This window comes from Gigantopelta aegis, chromosome 11 (assembly GCF_016097555.1).
Source record: "Gigantopelta aegis isolate Gae_Host chromosome 11, Gae_host_genome, whole genome shotgun sequence".
NCBI lineage: Eukaryota > Metazoa > Mollusca > Gastropoda > Neomphalida > Peltospiridae > Gigantopelta > Gigantopelta aegis.
Genome location: NC_054709.1, coordinates 14,429,159 through 14,440,203, shown reverse-complemented (window position 1 = coordinate 14,440,203; position 11,045 = coordinate 14,429,159). Strand labels below are relative to the sequence as shown.

General features: G+C 42.0%; 1 protein-coding gene across 1 annotated transcript in view; it reads left to right on the top strand.

Moving 5' to 3' along the window:
- Positions 1-8,955, top strand: part of LOC121385036 (neurogenic locus notch homolog protein 1-like) — a 29,049-nt gene extending 20,094 nt beyond the window's left edge. Inside the window, exons 5-10 of the mRNA XM_041515573.1 lie at positions 1,962-2,075; positions 3,304-3,423; positions 4,068-5,933; positions 6,637-6,748; positions 7,343-7,803; positions 8,765-8,955. Of these exons, the coding sequence (XP_041371507.1) occupies positions 1,962-2,075; positions 3,304-3,423; positions 4,068-5,933; positions 6,637-6,748; positions 7,343-7,803; positions 8,765-8,955 (2,864 nt within the window). The remainder of the gene's footprint in view (positions 1-1,961; positions 2,076-3,303; positions 3,424-4,067; positions 5,934-6,636; positions 6,749-7,342; positions 7,804-8,764) is intronic.
- Positions 8,956-11,045: the final 2,090 nt, after the last annotated feature.

The window sequence follows — 11,045 nt, the reverse complement described above, 5'->3', positions numbered from 1 at the left end:
CCAGATTTGGTTTCCAAACATTGATGTGATTTTCATTTATTATAAGAAATAAGGTTCTTAAATCCGTATGCCTTTAACATTAAACACAAAACAAAAATAAAATCTTCAAAAAGATAAAAATAAACGCTATGGTCATACCATGAAAACAGTGTACGGAGACACTAATATTGAACCGAATTATCAAGACAAAACAAAAAACTGCGAACGGTCAACACGACATACCAAAAATAACATCTTCAAAAAGGTGAAAACAAACGCTGTGGTCAGACCATGAAAACAACACATGGAGCTCTGGTAAACAAACGAATATTGCATAAAACCAAACACATAATTACAATATCTTTTTTGTTCTTTTTTGTTGTTGTTTTTTTGTTTTTGGTTTATTTTGTTGGGGGATGGGTGTGTGTGTGTGTTTAACGACACCACTAGAGCACATTGATTTATTAATCACCGGCTACTGGATATTAAACATTTGGACATATAGCCTTAGCGAGGAAACCCACTACATTTGTTTCATTAGTAGCAAGTGATTTTTTATGTGCACCATCCCACAGACAGGATAGCACATACCACGACCTTTGATATACCAGTCGTGGTGCACTGGCTGGAACGAGAACTAGTTCAATGGGCCCACCAATAGGCATAGATCTTAAACCGAAGCGCATCAAGCGAGCGCGGTACCACTGGGCTACATCCCGCCCCCATATTTTCACAGATGCTAATAGAATTTGTTTTTAAAATGTAAAAAAGCTGAATATATGCTTTTTTAAAAGACTTGATCATTAAATATAATCATACACAAAAGATTGCCATCCATGATGAAGTTAAATTATCTCTACTAATGCTAAAATCCTTAAAATATACACGATTGTACTAACTTAAGTGAGTTTATACTTAAAGGGGCAGACCCTAGTTTCAGTCCATGAAAATGCACACTACGTTTAGTTAATCTACAAACCTGTAACACATTTGGATAAAGTTATAATTGAGTAAAACATGAGTCTGTGACTTTGAAACGGTGAAATACACTCTAAAATAGACTAAAACTCGACTCCATAACTATTATTTCTCAGACGCACGTGCGTTTTTAAAACTATGAGAAATGCATTTTTTGATATTAAAAATATCAGGATGACCAAAAACACTTCGAATGTACGAAAATGGATAATCTAAACAATAAAATCTAAGTAAAGTATGATTTCAGTTATCAAAAACTGCTTTAATAGTCCAAAATATGCCTTCGTGTTTAAAAACTAGGGCATGTCCCTTTAAGGCTCAAATAGTAAGAGAAAATAGTATACATACTTAATTTGACATTTGTCAGTTCAATTTTATATTCACTTTTAACATTAAAGGCGCAGACCTTAGTTTCAACCCGTGAAAATAGAAACTAAATTTAGTTAATCTACAAACCTGCAACACACATTTGGATACGGTTATAACAGAGAGAAGCTAAAGTCTGTGATGTTTTATTAAACAGGGAAATCTCGTCCAAAACTAGACTGAAGCTTGTCTCGATAACCATTATTTCTCGGACGAACGTGCGTTTTTAGAATTATGAAAAATGCATTTTGGGGTATTACAAAAATAAGTATGTCCAGAACCACTTCAAATGTACAAAAATGAATATTATAAGTAATAAAATGTACGTACTTCTAATTTAAATTTAAATGTTTTATTTAACGACGCACTCAACACATTTTATTTACGGTTATATGGCGTCTGACATATGGTTAAGGACCACACAGATATTGAGGGAGGAAACCCGCTGTCGCCACTTCATGGGCTACTCTTTTCGATTAGCAGCAAGGGATAGACAGGATAGCACATACCACGGCCTTTGGTGTACTAGTCGTATTGCACTGGCTGGAACGAGAAATAGCCCAATGGGCAGGGCTAGAGGGGACTCGGGTAAGATTCTGTATAACACGATTATTACTTCTTTTTTTTCTGTATTTCAGGAATTGATGATTGTTTTGTTGGGGCGTGTCAGAATAACGCCACGTGCGTTGATAAAATTGGTAACTACACATGCACGTGCACATCAGAATTCAAAGGATGGCAGTGTGATCAAGGTATTTAATTTATGTTCAGGTTACTTTTCTTCTTTTTTCTTTTTTTCTTTTTTTCAAAACCCACTAGATAATAGTTACCATTAGTTAATAATACATGTACTCATTATCATTAGATATTAATTATTATTAATATAGTCCGTCCCATCAACCTACACACAATTATTTTGTAAATTCTGGATATAATTACTGTTGTTTTACTATTTTTGTGTGCAATTTTGAAAACAATCGGCTCAGAAATACATAATTTGTAGTAAATTTCATAGTATGAAAAAAGGCGATCCTTGTGGGACGGACTATAGGTAATACTACTCATTACACTTTGATAATAATGAATGAAGTATAATTAAAGGACATACGCAGTAATTACTACGCACGCATGCACGCGCACACACACACACACACACACACACACACACACACACACACACATACAAAGAGCGAGAGAGCGAGAGAGACAGAGAGAGACTGAGATAGAGGGAGAAACAAAGAGGGAGAAATACAGAGAGAGAGAGAGAGAGAGAGGGGAGGGAGGATGGAGAGAGAGAGAGAGAGAGAGAGAGAGAGAGAGAGAGAGAGAGAGACAGAGAGAGAGAGAAAAACAGAGAGAGAGAGAGAGAGAGAGAGAGAGAGAGAGAGAGAGAGAGAGAGAGAGAGAGAGAGAGAGAGAGAGAGAGAGAGAGAGACTGAGAGAGAGGGAAAAACAAAGAGGGAGAAACAGAGAGAGAGAGAGAGAGAGAGAGAGAGAGAGAGAGAGAGAGAGAGAGAGAGAGAGAGAGACATATACATACACACACGCGCGCGCACACACACACACACAAATACACAGATGTGTGAAATCACTTTTTTCGTGGTTGTCTAATGGTCGTGTAATTAGTAGACAAGTGCAGTTAATGAATTTAAGAATACAACTAAAATATCATACTTATAATACAAATTTATGATACTATCTTTTCGATCCACGAATTTAAGTACCCAACGAAATGTGTGTTTTTACAAAACTACGAAAATTTAAGCCCACGAAAATAAAGTGTTAACTAATTATTTATTTATTTATATATTTTATTTTATTTTATTTTATGGAACAATTAATTAGTTAGTTGGTTAATTAATTAATTAATTAATTAAATTATACATTATTAATTAAATTATAGAGTATTAATTAATTAATTAAATTAATTTATTATTGTTTATTTATTCATGCATTTATTTTATTACATGTTTTTGGCAGACGTAAACGAGTGTATTGAAACGCCGGGTATCTGTAGAAATGGCGGCACGTGTGAAAACCGTCGCCCTGGGTTTCACTGTTACTGTCCTCCTGGCTTCACCGGCAAAACGTGCGACGTCGGTAAGTACATTCAGACAAGCAGACAAGAGTGGCTTCCCCTTCGACATTTTTACACACATCTGGAGTGGAATAAATGGACTGATGGATGGATGGGTTTTGAGTGGAATGTATAGGTGGCTGAAAGAAAGAAAGAAATGTTTTATTTAACGACGCACTCAACTCATTTTATTTTCGGTTATATGGCGTCGGACATATGGTTAAGGACCACACAGATACTGAGGGAGGTAACCCGCTGTCGCCACTTCATGGGCTACTCTTTTTCGATTAGCAGCAAGGGATCTTTTATATGCACCATCCCATAGACAGGATAGCACATACCACGGCCTTTGATGTACCAGTCGTGGTGCACTGGCTGGAGCGACTGAATAAATGAATGAATGAATGAATGAATAAATAAATAAATGGACGAATAAATGAACGAACGAACGAATGAATGAATGAATGAATGAATGGCTAGCTGACTGACTGACTGACTGACTGATGTTTGACTGAATAAATGAATATTCATCACTCCAGAATGATAAAAAAAAAAAAAACATCGACTAAAATAGATCGGATCCATACAGTTTTATTTCAGGCCTTTAAACTAAAGAAAATCAACTAGAAGTAGTCATAACAGAAGCATGTTGTTCTTCTTGTTTCAGAAGTAAAAGATTGCCGGAGTCGAACCGGATGTCAAAATGGCGGCACTTGTTCCCGATCAGGCATCAGTTTCCAGTGTACCTGCGCCCCCGGATATAGCGGTCAGAGTTGCGAGGAGTTCGTCTGCTCGCCTAACCCCTGCTACAACAACGGCGTCTGCTCGCCAAACGGACAGGGTTACGTGTGCGCCTGCCCGAGAGGATTCATGGGATCGCAGTGCCAACTGCGCGACTTGTGTGGTAGCACCCCTTGTAACAATGGCGGACAATGCACTTCCGACGGACTGACCTACACCTGCGCATGCCCAGAGAACACATGCGGACGGAATTGCGACACCTGCAACCTGTGTGCTTCACGTCCGTGTCAAAATGGCGGCAGATGCTTCTCCAACTCGGCTAGTTACGTCTGTGTCTGTCCCGACCAGTATACCGGTAAAAACTGCGAGCTGACCAACTACTGCTCGGGTGAGCCCTGTCAAAATGGCGGAACTTGCGTCAACGAACGCTCCACTTACAGGTGTAGATGCAGTCCGGGCTACGCCGGCGACAGGTGTCAGACGAGCGACCCTTGCTACAGCAACCCCTGCCAAAATGGCGGCACGTGCAACGGAGAGGGGTCGTCGTTCACGTGCAGATGCCGCACGGGCTATTCCGGAAGTAGGTGCACGAACGTGGAGCCGTGCGCAAACTCCGATTGTCTGAACGGAGGGACGTGCGAGGCAAATGGCGGCTCCTACTCGTGCCGGTGTTCGCCTGGTTATTACGGCCTGAGCTGCGAGAGCAGAACGATGTGCGCGTCGAATCCGTGTCAGAACGGAGGCACGTGTTACTTCAACGACCTGACCTACACATGCGAGTGCCCGCCTCAGTTCACGGGACGCAACTGCCTACAGACGAACCCGTGCTACGCTAACCCGTGCAGGTCGGGATTCTGCCAGCCGGATGGGACGGACTTCCAATGCACCTGTCCTAAAGACAAATGGGGCAGACGGTGTGAGAATGACAACCCGTGTCTCTCTAGGCCCTGTCAAAATGGCGGGATCTGCTCGTCCAACGACAATCTCTTCACCTGCGCATGCGTGGGAGACTTCACGGGACAGCTCTGCGAGATAGCGAACCCGTGCGCGAGCAACCCGTGCGGAAACAACGGCTACTGCAGGAAAGTCAACAACTTCAACTTCCGCTGCGAATGCCTGTCGGGATACTCCGGACTGTCGTGCGACGTGCGCGACCCGTGTTCGGGAAATCCTTGCAACAGTAACGGCGAGTGCTCTCCCCTTCCCGACGGACGCTACACCTGCCGCTGCAGGGATGGGTTTTCCGGACCCACGTGTCGCTCCCTCTCCGACCCGTGCAACCCGAACCCGTGCAGCAACCACGGGGCGTGTCAGAGGAGTGGCACGGGCTATTCGTGCCAGTGTCAGGCCGGTTACCTGGGCGACCGCTGCCAGACCCAGACGCCGTGCGCCGATCAGCCGTGCTTCAACGGAGGCTCCTGCAGCTACTCACCGGATCTCACCAGTTACGCATGCGCCTGTGCCATCGGCTGGACGGGTCCAAACTGCCAGGTCCCGACCATCTGCAGACCCAACTCTTGCGCTAATGGCGGCGTCTGCTTCGACGATAATGACAGATACTTCTGCAACTGTCCCGAAGGTTTTACAGGTGACCGATGCGAGTCCGTCAGCACTTGCAGCGACAATCCTTGTGGGGCTAATGGCGTCTGTCGGCTGTCGTCCGGCAACCCTCGCGGGTTCGTCTGCCAGTGTAACAGGGGTTTCGTCGGTCAGCAGTGTGAGAGAGGCGTCTGCTCGGAGTCCCCCTGTGCTAATGGCGGCCGGTGCAGAGTGGATCTTACCAGTAACTCTGGTAAGTAAAGCCATATTTGTTTTAAAGCTTATAATTATTTAAGTGGACCATCCGTAACTTGAATCCGGGAACCTCTTGTTTGTTCTTTCATATATGTAAAAACGCACGTGTGTCTGAGAAATATCTGTTATGGACACGAACATTGGTCTATTTTTAAGGATATTTCATCGTTTCAGCGACATAGAGTCTTGTAGAACTTTGTTGTAACTTTATCCAAATCTGTTACAGGTTTGTAGATTAACCAAACTTAGTGTCCAGTTTCACAGGTTCAAACTAGGGTCTGCAACTTTAAGTTTTTCCATTTAGGTACATTTCTTATTACATATTTTTATTATTGTTATTATTTGTTTTTATTGTTGTTGTGTTAGATGTGTGTGGGTGGGGGAGTATTGTGTTTGTGTTTGTGTTTGTGTTTTTTTTGGGGGGGGGTGTTTTGTGTGGGGGTTTTTTTTTTTTTTTTTTTTTGGGGGGGGGTTGGGTTTTTGAGGGGGTACCGAAGAACTGGATTTACTTCTGAATGTTACATCACAAACTATTTCTTTATTCGCCAAATCTGTTTCTGGTAGACAAGACGTTTGGTTCAGTGGTATTCGTGTGTATGGCTACTGTTTTGTTATGATGCTGTTACCATATTTGCTGTTGCTGATATCAGTCGTTGTTGTAACTTTAAAAGTGTTCATCATTTTGCTTGCTGCTCTTCCAGGATTCACGTGTTCGTGTACTCCAGAATTCACCGGGGCAACTTGTGAACTTCCCAACGCATGCGTGAGCTCACCTTGCCTAAACCGAGGCACATGCATCCCACAAGGCTTCAGGTAACTTTGGTATTAAAACATATATTGGGCCAATTTTACAAAGCATTTGAAATACCATACGAGGAGCACGGGTTGAGAAGGGGGAAAAATCTCTTCCTCTCCCTGTTGAACTCCCCCCCCCCCCCCCCCCCCCCCCTCTCTCTCTCTCTCTCTCTCTCTCTCTCTCTCTCTCTCTCCCTCTTTCTGTCTTTGTTTCTCTTCCTCTCCCTGTCGCCTCTCTCTCTCTCTCTCTCTCTCTCTCTCTCTCTGTTTTTCTCTCTCTCTCTCTCTCTGTTTCTCTCTCTCTCTCTTTTTTTCTTCCCCCCTCTCCCACCCCCTCTCTCTCTCTCTCTGTGTGTGTATGTCTCTCTTTCTCTCTCTCTGTCTTTCTCTCTCTCTGTCTCTCTCTCTCTCTGTCTCTCTCTCTCTCTCTCTCTCTCTCTCTCTCTGTGTGTGTGTGTGCGTGCGTGTGTATGCCTGTCTGTCTTGTCTGTCTGTCCGTCTGTCTGTCTTTCTGTCTCTGTCTCACTAACCATACTTTATATTAGAACCAAATGGTCATAGTTAAATATGTGCTGAGGTATCGAATAACTATTCCTTTCCTTTTATTCGTAGAGCGCAGTCTGGATACGTCTGCAACTGTCGGCGTGGATTCACGGGACAGAGGTGTGAGCGGGACATCATCGACCCCAACACCGTCACAACGACCTCGCCCCGCCTCACGCAATGCACGAACAATCCGTGCCAGAACCAGGGCACGTGCTACGTCTCGCGCGTGTCGCCGTATGGCTACACATGCGCCTGTAGGGACGGTTTCATTGGTCGAAACTGCGAGACGAAGACCAACGTGGAAGGATCGTGTTCTTCCTCTCCCTGCAAAAATCTTGGAGTCTGCACGCCAGGGGGACCAAGGGGAGGCTACTCCTGTCGGTGCCTCAATGGTTACCAGGGAGACAACTGTCAGACCAGGACGTTCCAGTGCGCCCAGGACAGGTGCCCGAACGGCGTCTGCTATCTGACGGAAACTAACGAAGTAGACTGTATGTGCCCTCCAAGGACACGCGGTCCCAAGTGTGGTAAGAATAACCGGGTGGTAATATTTTTTCCTTATGTTACCAGATATATACGGAAATAAATCACACACACACACACACCATACCCCCCCCACACACACACACCAGACCCCACACATACACACATCAGACCCACACACACACACCAGACCCCCCCCCCCTCCCCACACACACACACACAATAATTATTATTGGTAGTAAATCTTAACTCAGAGTTGAATATTTCTTGTAGTAAAGTAAAGTTTGTTTTATTTAACGACGCCACTAGAGCACATTGATTTTTTATCTTATCATCGGCTATTGAACGTCAAACATATGATCATTCTGACACTGTTTTTAGAGGAAACCCGCTGTCGCCACATAGGCTACTTTTACGACAGGTAGCAAGGGATCTTTTTTAATTGCGCTTCCCATAGGCAGGATAGCACAAATCATGGCCTTTGTTGAACCAGTTATGGATCACTGGTCGGTGCAAGTGGTTTACACCTACCCATTGAGCCTTGCGGAGATTTCTTGCATTTCAGGACATCTAGTTTTCAAACTTTTTCGGGAGACTTTACCCCCTAATCCCACTAAAAATTTTGCTTTGCGCTCTCTATCAGTCAGCCCCCACCCCCTCCCAATGTCTACTTGCTTCCGCCGTGCCTGCACACACACACACACACACACACACACACACACACACACACACACACACACACACACACATCACCACCAGGACAGTGGGTTAGCTGTTAGTTGGTTAGTTGTTAGTGAGAGAGAAGAGGGTGTAGTGGCCTTACACCTGCCCCTAAGCCTTAAGAACTCGCTCGGGGTTGGAGCCGGTACCGGGCTACGAACCCTGTACCTACCAGCCAGTAGTCAGATGGCTTAACCATTGCACCACCGAGGCCGGTTACAATATATTTAAAAACCTAGCTACGCCAATGCTTGCGTATTGATAAAAAACCAATTCTACTTTCAGAATTCCTTGCGTACGACTGCCCTCCCGGACCACAGCCCGTCGGTTTCCCCTACCCGTTCGACTGTCATCGGTGGGTGCACTGCGATTTTGGGCGTGGTTTTATCAAGGATTGCCCTGGCAACCTTCACTTCAGCACCTACACCGGAACCTGCGATTATCCTTTCAGAGCCAACTGTCGAGTTCGCGGATAGGTCAAGCCAGAAGAGAGTTTATCCAATCACAATCGTTGTTATATTCAATATTTATTGCAATGTATGTGATTCTGTTATCTTTCATATTCTATAACTTCTTGGGGAGATATTTTATAATATATATGGGTAACAATGACATAGAATAATTGTGTTCAAAGGAGGGTCATGAAAAGCCTTTGTTATTTTTGTTACATATTTTGTATTGTATATAAAACTTAGTATATAGATTTTGAAATATATTTTCTCAGTTTGCGGAAAACAAATATATATATATATTTCAGTCTTAATGTGTTCTATCTTCATATTTTGTTTTTTTTAAAACCTAAATAGTTTAATTGTAATATTTTCTCGCAGTACAATTATTGCAGAAAGCAATGTGTCCATGCATGCTTGTGCGAAAAAATATATGCATCTAATTATAATTGTTTGATTAGTCTCCGTCAGTGTTTTAGGGGGTGGGAGACTAACAAAAAAGGGCAATGTACCATCTTGTTAAAGGGACATCCCAATGAAAAATCGAAGAAGAAAGAACCAAAGAAATGAATGATATTTGAATATTTTAGAAGTCAGGGCCCAATTTCACTAAACATCGTAAGCCTAGTTTTGCACGTAAACGTAAATCTACGACTAAACCACAATTCGTATTACCATTATAGTTCAACAAATATTTGTTAGAAATACACATAATTCATTTCCTTTTGTTCTTAAAATGCTCAATTTTCCATAATGATGTAATTTTCTTCGTGAAATAGATACTTGCAAATATATGCTCGGTATAACTGCTAGTCGCAGGCGTAAACTTACGATGTTTTGTGAAATTGACCCCAGGTTCTCTAGTCCTTCTCTAGATCTGCCTCTGTTGCAAATGTTAAAATAACTAATTAATAAGTAACTGTATCTTCATGTAATAGGCGACTTACGGTTTTGTACTGGGGTGGTTTATTTTTTTTTAATATATGTTATAAAATATTTTAACCTGATTTTGATATAATTTATGTATCATAGTATATCTGTTTTATACTAACTATTTGTATTTTCATACTTGGTTTTGATATGTACATAACAATCATATGAAGTTTGTAAATAAAATAAACCAATATTGTGTACACATAAAACGACTGAAATAGGTGTCATTGAAGCGATTAATATTCTGTTTTGGTCCTGCCACATTTTACTCCATTTATCAGCTAAACACTTAATATTCGGTGATTGGCCCCACATATTTTAAAGACAGTCACCAAGAATAGTCTGCTAGCCCCGCCTATTTTATCACGGGTGTCAATCATTGGGGTAATATTCGATGTTGGCCCCACCTACTTTACGACAGTTGTCAATCCAGACAGTATAATATGTTTAACCCCGCCCATTCTAATATAAATGTCATCAAGAGGTCAAAATTGGCTGTTTGTCCCACCTATTCAACGGCAGTTACTCAACCAACAATATTCTGTTTGCCCAGTCTATTCTACTACCGTTGTCAATCAATGAGGTAATACTTGTTGTTGGCCCCACCTACTCTACGACAGTTGTTAATCCAGTTAATAATGTGGTTAACCCCGCCTATTATACTACAGGTGTCAGTTTAGACGTCAATATTCGGCGTTTGCCCCACCTATTCAACGACAGTTATCTAACCATTAGTATTCTGTTAGTCCCTCCTAGTCTCTTACAGGTGTCAGTCAAAGAGTAATGTTTGGTGTTGGACCACGAATTCAACGCTTGCTGTCATTCCAACCAATAATAGTTTGTCAACTGGGACTCCGCTCCGCCTCTCATATTACGAGTTTCAATCAAGGGTATTTTTTCGACGTTGTTCGCAGTTCATTTCAAACTCGATTTGCATACGTTCGTCAGTTTAAACGATAACACTTTTTGAACGTATATACTATATTAATATATTACTATTAATAATATACTATATTAATATATTACTATTAATAATATACTATATTAATATATTACTATTAACAGTATGCTATATTAATATATTAATTCATCATTGTCGCCTATTTCAGTCCTTTATTATGATCTTATTTCTCAAAGCATAATTGTGTAAATAGAATAGTTAATGTTTTTGGAGACGTCTTTTC